This window comes from Carcharodon carcharias, chromosome 1, assembly GCF_017639515.1.
Source record: "Carcharodon carcharias isolate sCarCar2 chromosome 1, sCarCar2.pri, whole genome shotgun sequence".
Taxonomy (NCBI): Eukaryota; Metazoa; Chordata; class Chondrichthyes; order Lamniformes; family Lamnidae; genus Carcharodon; species Carcharodon carcharias.
In genome coordinates, this window is record NC_054467.1 from 18,104,222 (window position 1) to 18,124,077 (window position 19,856).

At 39.8% G+C, this 19,856-nt stretch overlaps 1 protein-coding gene across 2 annotated transcripts in view; it reads right to left on the reverse strand.

Annotated features, from left to right (window-relative positions):
* The window catches only part of abraxas1 (abraxas 1, BRCA1 A complex subunit), a 108,682-nt gene that overhangs the window by 4,800 nt on the left and 84,026 nt on the right, over positions 1–19,856 (reverse strand). For both annotated transcript variants that reach the window (XM_041187170.1, XM_041187160.1), the window contains 6 exons: positions 19,173–19,209; positions 18,115–18,181; positions 12,454–12,647; positions 12,198–12,317; positions 7,958–8,042; positions 3,769–3,883 (listed from right to left, as the gene is read on the reverse strand). In XM_041187170.1, coding sequence (XP_041043104.1) covers positions 3,769–3,883; positions 7,958–8,042; positions 12,198–12,317; positions 12,454–12,647; positions 18,115–18,181; positions 19,173–19,209 — 618 coding nt within the window. The remainder of the gene's footprint in view (positions 1–3,768; positions 3,884–7,957; positions 8,043–12,197; positions 12,318–12,453; positions 12,648–18,114; positions 18,182–19,172; positions 19,210–19,856) is intronic.

Below are 19,856 nucleotides of genomic sequence, written 5' to 3' on the forward strand. Positions count from 1 at the left end.
GATAGTTTCTATTATAAATGTGTTTTTAGGAGGTTTTAATGGGAAAGTTGACAGGAAATTTGTATAGATGCAATATTTGTAAATCTATTATAGATGTTTATTTTCTCCCTTTCACCTTCCCCTGAAAGCCCCAACTCAAGTCAAGCATCGTTCTAGGTACCTTGCCCCCATTTTAGATACTCTTTATATCTGATCTTTAGCAAGCTACTTATTCGTATCGATCCATTAGAGCCAAGCACAACCTCATCCGCATCCAAAGTCACACGCATCGCCAATAGAGGTTTTTGAGTAGCAACCCGGGGTATTACCTTACTTATCACTTCCCTTACTTTGGGTTTGTTGAAAATAACAGTAGTAGCCCCAATGTTACCCTGGTTTAGACCAGTTAAGCTGCCATATATGGGGAACCAAACCTACTTTCAGTTTAATAATTTTCTACTTCAATTTCAAATAATGGGTATATTTTTTATTTATTCATGGGACGTGAGCATCGCTGGCTAGGTTGGCATTTATTGCCCAACCCTAATTGCCCTCAAGAAGGTGGTGGTGAGCTGCCTTCTTGAATGCTGCAGTCCAGGGTGTAGGTATGCCCACAGTGCTATTAGGTAGAGAGTTCCAGGATTTTGAACCAGCGATAGTGAAGGAACGGTGATATATTTCCAAGTCAGGATGCTGAGTGACTTGGAGGGGAATTTCCAGGTGGTGGTGCTCCTATGTGTCTGCTGCCATTGTCCTTCTGGATGGTGATAGTTGTGGGTTTGGAAGGTGCTGTCTTAAGAGCCTTAGTGAGTTCTCCTGGCTGGTGTCAAGCTTCTTGAATGTTGTTGGAGCTGCACTCATCCAGGCAAGTGGTGAGTATTCAATCAGACTCCTGACTTGTGCCTTGTAGACGGTGGACAGGCTTTGGGGAATTATGGGGTGAGTTACTCACCACAGGATTCCTAGCCTCTGACATGCTCTTGTAGTTATTTATATGGCTAGTCCAGTTCAATTTCTGGTAAATGGTAACCCCCAGGAGGCTGATAATGGGGGATTCACAATGGTAATGCCACAGAATGTCATGGGGCGATGGTTAGATTCTCTCTACTTGGAGATGGTCATTTCCTGGTCAATGTGTGGCACGAATGTTACTTGCAACTTGTCAGCCCAAGCCTGGATATTGTCCAGGTCTTGCTGCATTTGGACATGGACTGCTTCAATCTGAGGTGTCACAAATGGTGCTGAACATTGTGCAATCATCAGCGAACATCCCCACTTCTGACCTTATGATGGAAGCAGTTGAAGATGGTTGGGCCTAGGACACTACCTTGAGGAACTCCTGCAGTGATGTCCTGGAACTGAGATGATTAAGCTCCAACAGCACAGCCATCTTTCTTTGTGCTAGGCATGACTCCAACCAGTTTCCCCCTACCGATTCCAGTTTTTGCTCGGGCCCCTTAATGCTACACTCGATCAAATGCTGCCTTGGTGTCAAGGGCAGTCACTCTTACCTCACATCTGGAGTTTAGCTCTTTTGTCCATAATTGAACCAAGGCTGTAATGAGGTCAGGAGCTGATTGGCCCTGGCGGAACCCAAACTGAGCACCAGTAAGCAGGTTATTGCTAAGCAAGTGCCGCTTGATAGCACTGCTGATGATCCCATCCATCACTTTACTGATGGTGGTTGGCCGGGTTGGATATGTCCTTCTTTGTGTACACAGGACATACCTGGGCAATTTTCCACATTGCCAGGTAGATGCCAGTGTTGTAGCTGTACTGGAACAGCATGACTAGGGGCATGGCAATCTGGGGCACAAGTCTTCAGTACTATTGCCGGAATATTGTCAGGGCCAATAGTCTTTGCAGAATCCAGTGCTTTCAGCCGTTTCTTGATATCACGTGGAGTGAATCGAATTAGTTGAAGACTGTGATGCTGGGGACCTCCGGAAGAGGCAGAGATGGATGATCCAATGAAGCATTTGCAACAATCTTCAGCCTTATCTTTTGCACTGATGTGCTCTTCCATCATTGAGGATGGGTATATTTGTGGAGCCTCCTCCTCCAGTGAGTTCCTTAATTGTTCATCACTATTCACGACTAGATGTGGCAGGACTGCAGAGCTTAGGTCTGATCTGTTGATTGTGGAATCGCTTAGCTCTGTCTATTGCTTACATAAGAAAATCAGAAAACACTGGAAAACCTCAGCAGTTCTGGCAGCATGTGTGGAGAGAGAAACAGAGTTAATGTTTTGAGACTTTTTCTGAAGAAGTCTTACAGCTTCAAAACATTAACTCTATTTCTCTCTCCACACATGCTGCCAGACCTGCTGAGCTTTTCCAGAGTTTTCTGCTTTTATTTCAGGTTTCCAGCATCCACAGTATTTTGCTTTTATCTATCGTTTGCTGATGCTGTTTGGCACGCAAGTAGTAGCTTCACCAGGATGACACCTCATGTTTAAGTATGCCTGGTGCTGCTCCTGGCATGCCCTCCTGCACTCTTCATTGAACCAGGGGTGACCCTGAATGCCACTGTGCCACCACCTCTGCTGGTTCTGTCCTGCCGGTGGGGCAGCACACACCTGGGGATGATGGTGATGGTGGTATCTGGGACATTGTCTGTTAAGTATGATTCCATGAGTATGACTATGTCGGGCTGTTGCTTGACTAGTCTCTCCTGGCACTAGCCCCCAGATGTTAGTAAGGAGGACTTTGCATGGCTGAGTTTGTCATTGCTGGTGCCTAGGTTGATGCCAGCTGGTCTCTCCGGTTCCATTCCTTTTAGACTTCGTAGCGATTTGATACAACTGTCAACCACATTGCAATGGGTCTGGAGTTCCTAAAGGACATTAGTGAACCAGATGGGTTTTTATGACAATCGGCAATGATTTTTATTGAATTCAAATTTCATCCGCCATAGTGATATTCAAACCCGGGTCCCCAGAGCATTACCCTGGTTTATGGATTACTAGTCGAGTGACAATATCACTACGCCATCACCTCCCCCGCATCTGATGCATAGCTATCCTATGATATGCTACGATATCTTAATGGGCAGCTCATATGAAGGTCATTACCGTGTTTGAAAAACTGCAATACTTATTAACTTTTAAATTTTCTTCAACAAGAGCAAAGGCACTTTATAGCTTTGTGAACTCAGCACTGAGATGAGCAATTTCAGACCATGAACTCTGTCCCCAATTTTTATCTGTTTTTTTGCGATATGCCAGTTTGAATCTTGCTTTTCATGTTTTTCGACTTGGACAGAGTTGTCCATTATTCTGGCATTTACATTCACTCTGAACAAACATTTGTTTCTTTACTAAAACCATTACCACTCTTTTTGCCTTTTGTTGCATAGCATCTTTGTCATTTAATTTCTCCTGCCATCTCCCTAGCCTAGACCTTCCCTTTTGTTCTTTTCCCCCTCCTGTTTGACAGCATAAAATCCATCATATTTCTACCCTTCAGTTCTGAAGAGGAGTCGTATTCAATTCGAAATGTTAACTCTGTTTCTATTCCCACAGATGCTGCCAGGCTTCTTGAGTATTTCCAGCACTGTCTATTTTTATTACATGAAATTCTAGTGCTTGAGCTATAATCTGGATACACGGCCTTACTCCTGTTCTGGGTACATTGTCTTGGACTGAATTTAAGTTTATGATGAGAATCCTGAAGCAGAAACTAAACTTCTTTTTGAAACCACCAAGGTCTATCATTAACTTAACTTCTAATTCTATTTTTAAAAAGTAGAATGCGCTGGGATATTTATCCCAGTACTCTCAGATCCTACCTGGAATCAGTGTGCGCAGCCTTTTCTTCTCAGATACCGTTTCCCTGAGTCTTCGTACATCAGTTAGCAAACGTTCCACTGAGCGTTCACTTTCTTCTACCTTTAAACAAGTGGTCTATGACAAGGTGGGATTAAAGTAATGAAAATGTGGAATTTATTATCTGTATATATTGAAAGTTCTTGAACTAAAGCAAAAGTACCATTTCAAATGTCTTACATTATTGATCACACCGTGCAAATATATTGGTATATATCATGAGTGGTGAGGCGAGTGGTATCAGAGTCTCTTTCTTATTGGCTCTAATTGGTTTATAATTGTCTCACTGCTTGTATTTGACTCTTTACCATATTGTTCTGCTAAAGTCTAGAACTCTATATGTCTAGAACTCCTCTACTTCCTAATCACCCGTCATGGAGATCTAGGCGCAAATTTAGTGTCCCAAACAAGCTTGTTCGTAACAGCTGGAGCAGTTTGAGTACTATGTTCAGTTTTGGATGCCCATTATGAATTAAGACAATGCCCTGTATGTTGATAGGCCTCCAGCCAATCTAACATACTGCTTTTCACTTCTAGATACAAGTAAAATTGAGAATTTTGCAGAACAGGAGACCATTCGGTCCATTGTGCCTATATACCAGCTCTTTGAAAGAGCTATCTAATTAGTCTCACCTGTTTCCCAATAGCCGTTCAAAATTTTCCTTTTCAATTATATATCCAATTTCCTTCTGAAAGTTAATATTGAATTTACTTCCTCCACTCTTTCAGGCAGTGCAGTTCTGATCATAACAATTCACTACATAAAAAATTCTCCCCATCTCCCCCTTGGTTCTTGTTCAAGATTGCTCACAATTTTGCTAGAGAACCAGACGAGGGCAGTGACCTGAAAATCTGCTCCCAATCTTTCATCAATCCCAATTTATGAACAGTCACTAAGGAGGTGGGCTCCTGCAGCCCATGGTGAATCATACTCGTGTGGGAAACCTGTTCACGTCTGCTTGGCACCACATAGACCTGAACAGGTGAAGCTGATACTTCATCCGATTTTGGAGGTTGGAGGAAATCTACATTCTAATGCACAACAGTTGATGTTTCTAACAAACTGAGCCAACAGAATGTCCATTTCTAGAACCAGCATAATTTAATTGTAGATAATTCAATATGGAGTAAAAATAACCTAATTCAAAAAGCAAATAAATTCATGGAAGAAACTTGAGATGTTTGATGTTCAATGGAATTTTTTGATGGGATTACTGCTTCTAATGCACCAACTATTTTCCAGTTTTGAGAAATGGAATGAATTGTAAAATACTACATTTGCAATACTGTTAACAATTAATGGTCAGTTAGTTTCAAACAGTGCAACATGACTACACAGGAATACCAAAATTTATACAAGAGGCACAGGTCAGATATTTTGGACAGCAAACTATTAAAAATAACAATCTTTCATGTATTAAACAGTGGAATCTTTGCATGGTAATAAACAAATTTAACAATTTGAACAAAAGACAATTCAGATGTTAATATTTTTCCTGCTTGCTTCATTTCAGAATCTCCCCAATAAAGATCAACTTTACTGCATTTAGTTAAGTCCCATACACAGAATATACCATGCTTGGAAAATACAACCCCAAAAGTGTAAAAAAGAGAGATCGTGCAATTCCCTCAAGAACTTGCATTTCCACAGTACTACTTGGGGTGTATGTAGATGGAGAAAGGGAGAACAGAAAAGGCGGAGGGTTCACGGGTGAAGGAATGGAGGGGGAAGGGATAAGGAGTAACACAAGAGGAGTGAAACCTGTTGGGGAAGTGCCAGGTTGAAGAGAATTAAAGAATACACAGTTAGCCTGTAACAAACTCAGTGAAAAGAACTTTATACTAGCCAATGTAAGATTTTTTTTTAAGTTTTAACACTTGCCACGTGTAATTACAACATGAAACAAGTACATATCCAACTGAGTAACGTTCAAATATTTTATCTGCAGAATCACCTTGGGCTCTTTGTTAGCCAAACGCTCCTCATTGCGGCTCCAAAGAATCATGCTTGTTTCAGATCCTGTAATAATTATGCACTCAGGCCTCTTCTTCAGATTGGGATAATTTTCACTGATGTCTGTTTTCTTTTCAATTCAGTTAACCGGCAAATCCCCAGGTCACATTCCCAACAATTGTGCCAGGATTGCACAAGCTGTTGCCCTCCAGCACTGACATTCTCAGAATTGGCAGTCAATAAGAGGCCATGAAATTTGTACCTCCCTGCCCTCTGCCCCCATCCGATGCCAGTTCCACAATGGGTACCATGTTGTCAGAGAGGGCATGGGAAGGCATCTTGGAGGGAGGAAAGGAGACACAGCTAGGATTTTAAATTAGAGGCATAATGGCTGGTACTGAGTGACATGCTTGAAGGAGGCAGCATTGCCAGCACTTGGCTGCTATGAAGGTGTATCTCCCTTCTTCTGAGAAGCACTTCTTCAGCCCTCTTCTAAATATTTTCTTAAAAATTCATTTTAATCTTCAAAATCCAATTTGATTTGCCCCTGGTGGTGCACACTGCTTCCTTCTTGTGCTTGGCACAGCTCAACTGATTTTGTGCATGTTTGCACCCAATGACATTAAAGCCAAGGATGTTGGAACTTCCAACACCAGCTCTGTACCGGCTTAGTTAGAGCAAGCAGGGGCATATCCTGACTGATACGGAATTTCTGGTTGCGCCACTGGAGTTATGATGGGAGTCCACTGGAGTGACCAAGTAAATTCGGCCCCTACATTTTAATGAGACATTTTTCAAGGTGCATTAGATTTACTGAGAGGGCAGATCCTCCCACACTTCCATATTTTAGCTGGCTGCAGGAGTTAAATGTAGTGTTCTGATTTTCCCTTATGGTCTAGTTTTACAATGTCACCCTGGTTGATTTTTAGATGGTAGTCGGTTGGACAAAACAGGCCAGGAGACCCATTATGTTAGCTCCCTGATCACTTCTGCCAACTCATTTCCTGCCATGATGTCCAGGAAAAAAGCAGAAGTGTTCACCCTAAAATGGGAAGTCACCTTCAAATAAAGAGGTAGTGGATTAGTGATCCTGTATGTTGCTTTCTATCCTACCATGCCTGGATATCCAAAGTTGCTAAGCAGTAGAGGAAAGCTGGAAGTGATTTTGAAGAGCACAGCAGGTTCTTTGTAAGGGATTTGCAGAAAGCTTGTTTCTCAGGGTATCCCCCCCCGTCCCTGCTGAGAATTGTTTTACGACCTATCTTTGTGCCTTTTGATAGACGGATATTATTTATTTCACCATGCCCTCACTGCCCCCCTGCCAATTTTTCTCCCTAGGCAGAGGTGAATGTAGTCAAGGGTAGCACGTCAACAACTGCCAAAGCTAAGACTGGCTAACCCAGCGTGGTCTGGAGAGCAAACCTGGAAATTTCCTTATCCATGGGGCTGATGGGCGAGCCTAGGACAAGGGGCCATATCTTTAAAATCAGAGCCAGGCCATTCAAGAGAGTAGTTGAAATATTTCTTTATGCAAATGGTGGTAGAGGTGTGGAGCTCTCAACTACAAAAAGCAATACAGGATATGGAGTCAGGCGGCTGGATGGAAAAAGGATAGAAATCCGCCTTGATCTCACTGAGTGGAGGAAGAGGCTCGAGGGGTTGAGTAGCCTGCACTCCTGTTTCTAAATCAGCTGAGCCATCGGGGAGCCATTGTTTGCATCTTTATGGCTTTGATTTTTTTTTGGTGTATGCTGATACACTTCAATCACCCAAGATAACTACCTCTGAACAATATGACAGACGTCACTCTTATCCTACTTTTTTAAAACCAGATTTAGATACAGAAAAGCTATCAAATATCATAGGACAGTTGTCTTGGCATGGTGAGTGCATTTCAAAAGATTGGGAAGGACAGAGATTGAACATCTCTTTTATACATTGAAGAAATACATTCTAATCACCATACAATTCACATTGAATATGGAACATAAAAAAGCTGTTTATATTTGGTAGATATATTTTAAATAATTATACTGCATATTGTAAAAGGAATAACAGAATTTAAAACAAGTTATCAATTTACTGGAAAACAACATTTGGATAAGTAAAAAGCACCAGCATTTACAACCAGCCTCACAGCTGCTACTGTTGTTGGAACAATCTAGTTCAACAAGTCTACGATTTATGTCCCCAGTTACCTTCAATTCTTCCTGCAGTGTACCAAACACGCCTTTAATTCTCTGAACCTCTTTTAAGGACCCTTCTTGATCAAAAAACACAAGTCTGTGAGAGGGTTAAAAAAAAACAAGTTACATTCATTGCAAATTACAATTTCTCCTATCCATCTATTCATCTCCACATTTCAAAAATGTATGTTTCATAAATCTTTCAATGCTAGACTCTGAAGGAAGAGTGATATTTTACTAATGAAAGAGGGGCCTAAAGAACAAACAATGTACCCAACCCTGACTACCCCCTCGCAACCGAGGGAAATGTTTTACCATAAGACATAGGAGCAGAAGTAGGCCATTCAGTTCATCGAGTCTGCTCTGCCATTCAATGAGATCATGGTTGATCTGATAATCCTTAACTCCACTTTCTTGCCTTTTCCCCATGACCCTTGATTTCCTTACTGTTTAAAACTCTGTTTATCTTGATCAATCCAAATGCCCAACAGTTGCACATTTCAGGACGACACTAGATATTGTCTTGGGTTCAGTGTCACTGATCACTCCCACAAATGGACCTCATATTCCCATGATTTTGAGAATAATTTTACTGCTCAATATCCAATCACATGATTAAACGTGTGACCCTGGACTGTAACAACAAGACCATGCACCATCTTGCAATTCACTGAAGGGCAATTCATCCATCTGCTAGCAGATGGTTGATGAGCATTTAGACATGGCGAATTGTAAACAAGCACACTGGTGTAACTTATATTCATGACTGAACAGAATATACTCTCCAGTGAAATTAAATTTCCAGTTGCACCTTGTAACATTAAAAATAATTCACACAAACATAGGCTTTGGCATAGCCCTAGCCTCATTTTGCAAGCACTAATTGAACTAACCTGAGGGGTTCCTGCCCCCCTGTTTTAAACTCTCACCCTATTGCAGATTTTACAGTGAGAATGTGTGAAGGCCAAAACCATAATCTCTGTCCACCTTCCCCATCACTCTGCACAAGAATTGGTTGATTGAGCTGCCAATCAAAACAGCCACTGTGGTAAAAGATCATAGCAATACATTTTCTGGAAAGCCTGACCTCAACAAATGGAAGGCATTCTAAATATTATGTGCAAATGTCTCTAGAATGCACTCATGAACGCCACTGTGTCAAACTGAAATGATTGAAAATGTTTGGAATACAACTTTGCTAGCCACTTCATCTAGTCCCAGTCTATGGTCCGAATTCATATCCGGAAATGCTATTTAAAACATTGTTGAGCTGAACTTAACTGAAGAACATAACCTAATGTAACCTGAAATTCCTTTTAAGCCAAATAGCCAAAAGGTTCAAAATGTGACACCCATCAAATCCATCTCGGTTCCTGGGGCACTCAGGCATCAACTAAGGTCAAGACTCAACTCTCGTTCTTAATTTATCTTTCCTGTGAATCATCTCCAATGAAATCACTGGGTTAATCAATGGAATGTCTGTCAAAATATAACACGAATTCAACAATTTATTTTAACAATGCAGTTACTATAATGAGAATCTCAATTATCCACACCCCATTGATCCAACAGAGTTTTTACAGGACAAATCCTTTCAGGAAACATATCCCCATTGCATGGCTTCTTTTATGCATGTATCATCGTCCTATGTTAGTTAATAAGGCAATGGAATATTCCTTTTGTTGTTTGTATTGTTCTTGTCTTCATTCTCATGTTTGGCATATTGTGGATAATGTATGCAAGGCCAAAATTTGGTGACACTATTGTCCATCATTTCTAGAGGGTGGAGAGATGTAAATTATTCTGGGGTTCAGGCAACTTGAGTGGTATGACTGACACTTCTGTACCTGGGTCCCTCAAATGAATTGCTTTCGCCATTAACCATTAAACACATGCAAGGAACATCTGAGGGAGAATTGCCCCAATTGTAACTCAAATAACTCCACTGTCATTTATGTAGCCAGAGTTTCCTTATTGATGCTCAGTACAATTGAGAATTTAAACATTAAAATGTATGAATGCTGTCAAATTATTTTTCCTGTAAGTTCAATACTGTGCTATGTTATCTTCAATTGCAGTCATGCGCTGACAATTTAATAATAGAAAACAAACTACTTTAAGCTATCTAGGCAAGTAATGGTTTCTAACCATTCGGATAATTAAAGTTAACTCAATTCTATCTAGGCCAATTATTGCAGACTTAAAGAATTTCTACAGCATATGAATCTCACCTTTAAATGATTGTGTGACTACAAGATCTGCAGCCTTCGTACACCTCTTGGGAAAATCATAATTTCTGAAATTAAACCCAAATAAAGAACAAAAAGGAAGGTGTGGGGGTGGGGTGGAGAAAGATTCAAATGAACAGTTGGTGACTATTATTAATCAGCTGCCAAACTAAAGTGAAGGAATGGAAACTAAATTGGACACAGACTCAAAGCCTACATTCTGAAAGCTATTCCACCATGCTCTGACCAATTTCCATTTCTCCTCATCTTTTGGTCTGTGTCACATTCTTTCCAAATGCACATCACATCATGCTGAACTTGGCTCAAATGTCTGAGTTGCAACCTGTTTTGATAATTTGTGCCAATTACAAGCCTTTTGCAAGCTCCTTTCCACCATATGTTTCTTTATATTACCCTTTTCATAAATACACAGTTCAGTAATGCATAAATTCTGACAATACTCAGATTTCCACAAATACCTATGAAAATTGCTGGGAATAAACTGAGGTGCTACCTAATCTTTCCACCTCAGTTGCTCCTTATGCGGGTGGTATACATTTAAACCACTAGACAGATGGCTTGTGAGCATATACTGCATATAGAACAGTCTTGACATATTTTTGCAGATTTTCAAACTGCGTGACATCTGCCAAGGTCCCTAAGTTTTAAAAAATTTATGCTCGGTGTCATCTAATCAATGCTTTCTGATTTACCTAATCTTTTATTCCTTTTAATCATGGGATGCCCTGCATTATGGATCTTAGTTTATCAGTAAAATAGATAAAGTATAAAATAACTAGCAATAAGAGATTCAACTTAGCTAGATCGGCCAGAAGCGAAGGCCTGCTAACACTATGAAAATCTTACTTTCCTTGATTAATTTCCAAACTGATGTGCGTCTATAGCAAAAATATTTCTCATGCAATCTGACTTAAAGCTACAGCAACTTGTCATATCCCAAGCTTATCAAACAAAGCTATTCAATAAACCCAAATTTTAAAATGTCAGAACAGGCCACATCCAGTAGGTGGCAGCAAAACAATTTCTGGTTCACTAATGACACTGCAGACCAAACAGTGCTGACTCAAGACCAAATGCCCTTTACAATTGTGTTTCAGGCAGTACAAACATACTACGTTGCCCTAGTTTCCTGAACTGATACTGTTTCAAACATTTATCATTTCCAAGCTTCTTCAAGGATTCAATCTTTGTTCAACAGCACATGGACACTCAAGACATTTGTTCCTTATTTTGCACTGCCAGTTCCTGCCAGAACTGACATGTTATAGAACCACATTATTTCATAAACATTTTATTCAATTTCAAAATAGCACAAACATGAATGTCCTAAAATGAGCCATTGCATTTTTCTAGGTATTTAATTCACCAGCCTTAGGACATTTTGCTTGCTTACTTTGTATAACCTAATTTATGCTGAACAGGATAATGTACTCCAAAAATATTAGCTTGCTTGTGAAATCCTGACAACTGGTTTTTGATCCCTAGTTGTAAGGATAAGGCTTCTTTAAGAAACCGAACTGTTGCACTTCCCAAGGTGGCCACATCATTTCCAAATCGACTAACTCAACAGACTGAAGAGACACTGTCAATTGAAGACTTCCAAAGCAGTGTGCAGTGAACGAAGTTTCATTTCTCAATTCAAAAGCATTTTTTAAAAAAAAACTTAGAATTGCTGAAATTCTAGCTGTTCAGTGCATTCTGGACAAACCATTGCAAGGCAAACTATATCCAAAAAAGCACACAGCTCTGCATCAGTCCATAATTTGATCTTAAGCACGAAGGAAAAATTGCGTCATTTATTAAGGTCACTTGACAGGTGCTGACATTATATTATTTACTAGTTAAGGCAGGGCTTAATCCCATTACCAAGCAGAAGTGCTATTAAAGCTCCCTGCCACCCTTTCCCACCTCCCCCAAACAAAACCCTGAAGTGGCAGGGTCATATTCCACAGTTAAGTGTCAGTTAACACAGCACACAGGACAAGATCAGCTGTGTTTTCTACCTGTGCTTCTTCATCGCTCGACAATAGCCTCCAGCAGTACTTGGTCCAGAAGATGTTTTGTAGTCTTGTTGCTCGGACATTCCTAGATTGGTTATGGATATAGGTATTCGTTGAATAAAACTAAATTGAAAAGAACATAAATGTAAAGCTTTAAAATTATTAAAAATGGGTTATAAAATGTTTCATTTTTGCTACATTTCCCAAACTTGCACCGGCTGCCAAAATTATTTGAAAAAAAAAACTGGGCACTGCTCACCTTTCCTGCGGTTTATACAGCGTATACTCCAGACTGTGCGTGGAACCATTCTCTCTGCTTAACTTGCTAGTAAAGAGAAAGAACACCAGCTGTTGGTTTTTCAGATGCTTCTGAAGGGTCCTGTGAAGGAGACGTTCTCGGAATGTCATGGTCTGATTTGTGTTACGTCTGAACTTATACCAACCAATAACATTCTAAGGGGGGAAAAAGTACAAGTAGATTTAGATCTAGACCCAGGTTGAAAAAGGTGGGAAAGTGTGGAACAGCAATATCATTTTTGAAATTTAAGTCTTTTACCAAATAAGCTGTTAATACTATTGCTCAGTCAATAACGAAACGTTACCCAGCAGTTAACTATCTGCAACACTCATCGCCCAGTGGATAACTACACACAAGTCACCTGATAGTCAACAACCTATACGCATGTCAGTCGTTAACTACCTCCATGCACGCTGTCCAGCCATTAACTGTCTGCACACATACACAGCAATTAACCAAACAAGCGTATGTCACACAGCAGTTAACTATCTATGTGCACATTACATAGTACAATGCAACAATCTCAATTAAAACTCTAACAGCCACCATTCACTTGTGGACGCTGTGTTTTCTTTAAAACAAATGGTGTAGCAAACCTTGGTTATAATGAAATTCCTTCAAAATTTTAAACATTATTCTTGACTAATTTTATATCAAAGCTAAAAAGGTAACACTTTCCCACTTTGGGCACCAAATTGCAATATTGGGCACAAGTCAGATACAGCTTCTGGTATGAAGTAAAACTCTTCTGCTCAATTATAACAAGGTATCTTAAATGCATCCTGAGCACTTCAGAGTTTAACTGCCAATTAGTGCCACAATGTGGACTGACTTGTACTTTGAACCCATGCCAACTAAGAGCTATTTTGAAACAAATGACTCCCATTGTTAAAAAACAGAAGAATCACATCCATTAGTCCAGGCAGGATCAAAGCTAGATTTGAAATTATTCCCTTTTTCCTACTTGTGGTAGGTGGTGGTGGGGAGGGGAGTTGGTGAGAGGGTGATGTTGCAAGAAGATTTAGAGGAGAAAGCATCCCCAAAACTTCCAATGAAGTTAAAATTTGTCACAGAAAACTAAAATATCCTACATAATAGATAATTTTTCTCCAACTTTAAGGGTTGGAAGGGGTATTGGATATTTGGGAATAATGGAACCTCCAACCATATCCACTGCTCAAGAATCGCAGATTTGTCCCCACTAACTGTCTGAATCTCAGTTGTGACTCTAAACAAGCATTTGAACACAAACTTGCCCCACCACTACCATGAATCCTGAAATCCTGAAATAAAATAGCAAAGGTAATTGGTGATGAAATTCACCAATGAAGATGATGCTTAGATTCCCAGTGCATAAAGAATACAGGGGTGGTCATTGTAAATGAAAAATGGCCCATCTCAGTCAAATCCCATCGCAGAATCAAGATGCGGAAAACATTAATGCAGACACAAACACATTGCCATGCATCACAGAAAGATACAACTGCAACGTGTAATCATATAACAAGTAGGAGGCGCATGGTCAGTGAAGGGAGACTTCGGCCTGAGTGAGACAGAGTGAGTATATTTGGGAATTTGGTTCAAAGTTGGAATTCGGTGCATAGGGGGAAAGAGGTGCTTTAGGTAAGGTTTACTGCAAGAAGTAAAGTGTGCTGAGTGGGGAGTTCAGTGAAGGTGGGGAGGAGATGTTTTTATTTCTTCTACTCTTTTTCAGCCTCCAGTATTTGATTTTCACTTTGGTGCAGCGGAAGGAGCAGGTAAACCAGTATGCGATATGATTAGTTTTATCAATATTGTAAGTACTATGATGTTTTATCAGTAGTGTAAATTTTATTGGCAGCGCCGAAACCTATTGGGGGGTGTAGGCTTTATTAATTATAATTAATTAGCAATTATTAATTAATAAACACATATTGGAGATGGCAGGGCAAGTGATGTGCTGTGATTGCAGGATGTGGGAGCTTCTGGTGCAGGAACTTCGGCTCTGAGTTTTTGAGCTGGAGGCCCAGTTGCAGACGCTGCAGCATATCAGGGAGAGGGAAAGTTACCTGGACACTTTATTCCAGGAGGCGGTCACATACCTTAGGATAGAGTCTTCTGATTTGGTCAGTGGTCAGGGACAGGAGGGTGTGACTGCAAGTGGGGCAGGTAAGGGGACCAAGAGGGCAGGAGTGCAGGAGCCTTGGCCCTTGCAATTATCCGACAGACTTAAGGCTTTTTCAGCTTATTTGGATGCGAATGGGAGCTATAGGGTGGTTTAGCTAACTGGCCAGGGCACCGCGGTACAGGAAACCATTCAAGTGGGGGGAGTTACAAGGAATGTAGTGGTAGTAGGGGACAGTATAGTCAGAGGGATTGACACTGTTCTCTGTAGCAAAGAGCGCGAGTCCAAGTGGCTATGCTACCTGCCTGGTGCCAGGGTTTGGAAAGGAACTTGCAGGGGGAGGACCTAATCGTTGTGGTTTGTGTTGGTACCAACGACATAGGTAGGACAAAGGAAAAGGTTCTGCATAGTCTGTGTGAGGAGTTTGGCACTAAATTAAGCAGAACCTCAAAGGTCATAATCTCTGGATTATTACCTTAGCCACATGCAAATTGGCATAGATTAGGGAGATGAATGCATGGCTCAAAGCCTGGTGTGAGTGAAGTGGGTTCCAGTTTGTGAGGCACTGGCACCAATACTGGGGAAAGTGGGATCTATACCATTGGGATGGTCTACACCTGAACCATGCTGGGACTGGTGTTCTGGCGAGCCTCACATCTAGGAAAGTAGAAAGGGTTTTAAACTAAGTAGTGGGGGCAAGGGTACAAATCTAGGAAGATGTGGTAAATCAAAGAGTAGAGACAAAGCAAAAGAGAAAGATTTTATTATGGGAAATGAAAAACAGACCATGGCAGGAAGGGATAGAGAGTACAAATCTAACAGTAAACCAACAGATAAGACTAGAGGTTATAATAAGGATAAAACTAAAGGCTCTTGTGGGAGAATCTAGAACTAGGGGTCACTTTGTAAAAATAAGGGGTCGCCCATTTAAAATGGAGATGAGGCGAAAATTTTTCTCTCAGAGGGTTTTGTGTCTTTGGAACTCTCTTCCCAAGAAGGTGTTGGAAGCAGAGTTTTTAAATATATTTAAAGCAGAGGTTGGTAGATTCTTGGTAAGCAAGGGGGTGGATAGTTAGTGGGGCCAGGCGAGATGCAGATTTGAGGTTACTATCAGGTCAGCCATAATCTTAATAAATGGCGGAGCAGGCTCGAGGGGCCAAATGGCTCACTCCTGCTCCTGGTTTGTAATATCCTTTAACAGAAAGAGGGTGGGATAGGCAGAATCAGTAGATTCAGGGTGCAGGAGGGGGTTAAGATTGAAGAAGGTCGCAAAGACCAAATAGGATGCAGTCCATCTCTAGTTAGAGTTATGTGTATAGTTTAATCAAGATAGATGAGGTGCAGAGCATATGGCAGCCTCAGTGTAATAACTATCCTACTTAAATCCACTTGCAAACAATTGTAATGTTTGAGTGAAATTTGGTGCTTTTCAGGAGTGACAATGGAAATCCTATAGTAAAGTGGCAAAACAGTAACTACAGTCAATACTGGCAGCCATTGCCATCAACATGCATGTAGTCAATCCAGATTTTTGGGCATTATACAGCAATAACATCGCTTGGGAATCACTTGGGTGACTGAGAAGCCCTGTTTAAGATCACACCATCCACCCTAAACATGAAGCTACTTAACATCATTGTCTTTTCAGCCAAGACAAGACATCGCAGAATGAAGCTTGTCACAATCAGGTGATTTAAAACACTGAATTATTCACTTAATGTCATGAAGGTTTTGGTCAGAACCTGAATAGCAATTGTCCAGAAAGCAAATTACCATGAAACTAAAATGTTTCAGGATCAAAAGTGTAGCCTAAAGTTAAATTGGATCAACCTACACAGGCCAGCTCATCAAGATCAGCAGGTCAACAACTGATGTTCAAGAATCAGATGCTCTTCTGTTTCATATTTGTCAATATGATCTAAATGTTCCCAAAAAAAGTGTCAAAGACTATCTAAGGGCAATGCAATTAGTTCAAGGACAGTTGCTACTCTCTTCAGGGCATTTATGTCCTCTAACATTAAAGACAACAAAGTAAAGAACTTATAGCAGACCTAAACAAAATTATTACAGCACCTGTGTTGTATGAAGGTGACAAATTGATGTCGTTGGGCAATTCAAACAGCTATATATCAAAAGTAATGATTGTCAACTAATCATCACTGGCACACTATTTTATCAAGCTGACAAAGACCTGGTGGGTGCACTCATTCTTAACACTGGCATCTTATCAATAAGCATCATACACTAGCATGGCATCCAGAAACATAGGAGGAGCTGACTCATAGACTGATCATTGAATTAATCTAAGAATGTTAGTAATGACATCCCACTAATGAATTCAATGTCACAAATTACCCTAGCTCTTTGGTATCAACAGACCTCTGAAAGTAGGCTCAGGTTAAGCTTGAAAGAATACATGAAAGCATTTGTGAAAATTGGCATTCCAGTCAAAATGTTTGGAGCATGTTCAGGTTCAAACCATGTGTGAAATAAATTGGTGATATCACCACCAAGTGGTTTGAAGTAGATGACATACTAATCCAGACATTTCCTAGCAAGGAGAAAATGGAATATTCTGATCAGTCTAACTACATGTTTTAGGAAAAAAGCTACACAACTTACAACTGGACTAAATTTATGAAGACACAACACACTTGGTGAAAGCTAAATGACTTCAGTCCTTTGCATGTCACTAGGAACTATATTGTGAAACTACAGTGAAGCGTGTCAACTGCCAGTTCCTGATCACAAATTAAAGTGATCTACTCAACTGGTGAGTATTTTAGCAACACTTTCAATGCCTCACATCATTACAGATATCAAAGGTGACGTTCAGTATTAACCAGTAATGACTGTAAAAGTCCAGCATTGCTGACATCACCCTGCTTGAATTGTAGTGTGCAATTTGCTCTGAATATGGCACTGTTTATTGACAGACGAATGTCATAAAATGCCACAAACAAACATGGACCATTATATTGACTGGCACTTTCAGCCAAAAACGTCTGGTCATTTCTAACCTGGACTGATTGCACAGACATTTGGCCCAAAGTATAAGTGAATTAAAAGACAAATTGATGGCAGCATAATTTCTGGCAACACCTTTAAACCATTCTCTATGTGTAATGGTGTGTTAGTCTCTCATCATCAATTTATTATGCATGGTGCCATTTAGAAACTACATATTATCGATGCTATGTCAAACACCACTGAGAATTGTAGATATCATTGAGCTGAACAGCCAATTATCCACAGAATCAAAGCTCCTCACCCTACAGCAACTCCATCTAAGTTACATTAAATCAGTTATCACATTTGGTGCTTACTTAACATATTAGTTTCCAAATTTCACCACTTGTGGCTTTTTTGTTTTATCTGTATAATTATCAACCAATTTTAAAAACAAACTACGAAATATACAACAGGATATAAAATTAAGAAATTAATGATTGGTTAGAAGGCATTCTAAAATATAACTTTTTACTGATTATTTTTGCATCAGCTGCTCTTAACAATACCTTTTCCTGATTTAACAGTATTTTCTGCAATGCCGTCTCGTCCACTTCGCCAGCAGAATTATAAAAACTGTAAAAGACAGACATGACATTGGTAATAGGAATTCAATTCACAAAGCACAGTATATCTTAGCTCCTGCTTTCTAACAGTATGATTTTCTATCTTTATTTTGGCACAATGCCCTGACTTACAAAATTTGGCAGCACTTATTTTATAACACCGCTACTTTCAGTAATTTTGACAAGATAAAATGAAACTGTAATGACCTATTTGACATAAGGTCAATCATTTCTATGTTCAAGAAATGAGCTATCAAGGTGAAAGTGTACATTTATACTTATATACTAAAGTAATTTATTAAGTGTCTAAATACTTGTATCAATGAAGAATTGGTCACATTGCAAACGTATATGTAACATTTGGTGACACTGTCTGTTATTTCTATTTCATGGCAAGATTTAGTAGCACTTTTGTCGCATTATAGCCAAAAACGTAACCTGCTTCTTTTGGAAAGCTACACTAATGTCTGCTATATGAACTGCTTACCACTAGTGCACTGTGGCTCATGTTGCCCCAGCCAACTTTTCAACCTGTCATGACAAACCTGAGATGATGGCAAACCCAATTTATTCAATGTCTGAATTAACCTTACTGTAGAATTGAAACAGCGCAAAACAGAAACCTGGTGTAGATCCAGTGCTCTCTTTCATCCATTAACTGCATAGTTCTCGTCATCAGGGAATGCCAGTACCATAACTTACGTATATATACAAGACATTTCTTTTTACTTAGGTTTTCCCATCAGAGCATACTGAAGTATTAAATCAAAGGGATTTTGTTTCCAAACTACCAAGTTCGGATTTCATTTAACCAACATATATACATTCCACAAATGCAGTCTGCACTTACTAATAAGCTCAAACAGAAGACCTAGTGGGAGTATTGGTTCCATTAACCTTTTATGTATTAATCAAGTGAAAAGTGACTGAGCAATTCCCACTGGAAACAACAGTCTTAAAATTCTTAGGACTGAGAGTAGCTATCAACTGAGCTCACGTACCTGAATAGCCAGTAACATGGAATATGTTTCTGTATATCTAGAGGGGAAAAATACACATTAAAGTTCAGAGGGGAATAATAATTTCCACATGTAATACTCGCTTCCAGGAGGGAAACTGTACATACTAAAGATCAGAGGGGATTAATGTTTTTCATATGTAATATTAGTTCCTTTTCCCTTAAAGGCCATTCATAGTTACATTGTGAGGGAGCTCAATTAATATCAGCAACACTATGAGTTACAGGGTGTTCTGCATCCTTGAGGTTGTTGGGTTTTGTAACTCACAAGTCTTTTCTTCTGACAAGGTCAACAGCACTCACTAAATGTCTAACCACACATAAAAATAAATGAAAAGGTAGACGTTGAATAAATGTGTTCAATTTTTGGAAAGGTACATTCGGTGAGACCTGAGCTTTAACCATTACTTATTCATGCAAGTTAAAACAACAAACTAAGAACTGACATGAAAGGCAGATCTGCAAAGTTTGAGATTTAATGGGCAATGTGTCAGTCCCCTGCAGACCATATATAAATAATCACACCCATAACATCCAATTCAATAAGCTTAAAGTGTAACTGTTGCTAAAACCTCCCATTTTCTTGAACCAAGTACAAAAATGGAAGCATTCTCTGAAACCTGTGCACCTTAGGAATGCTACTGCTTAACTAAGACAAATTATAATT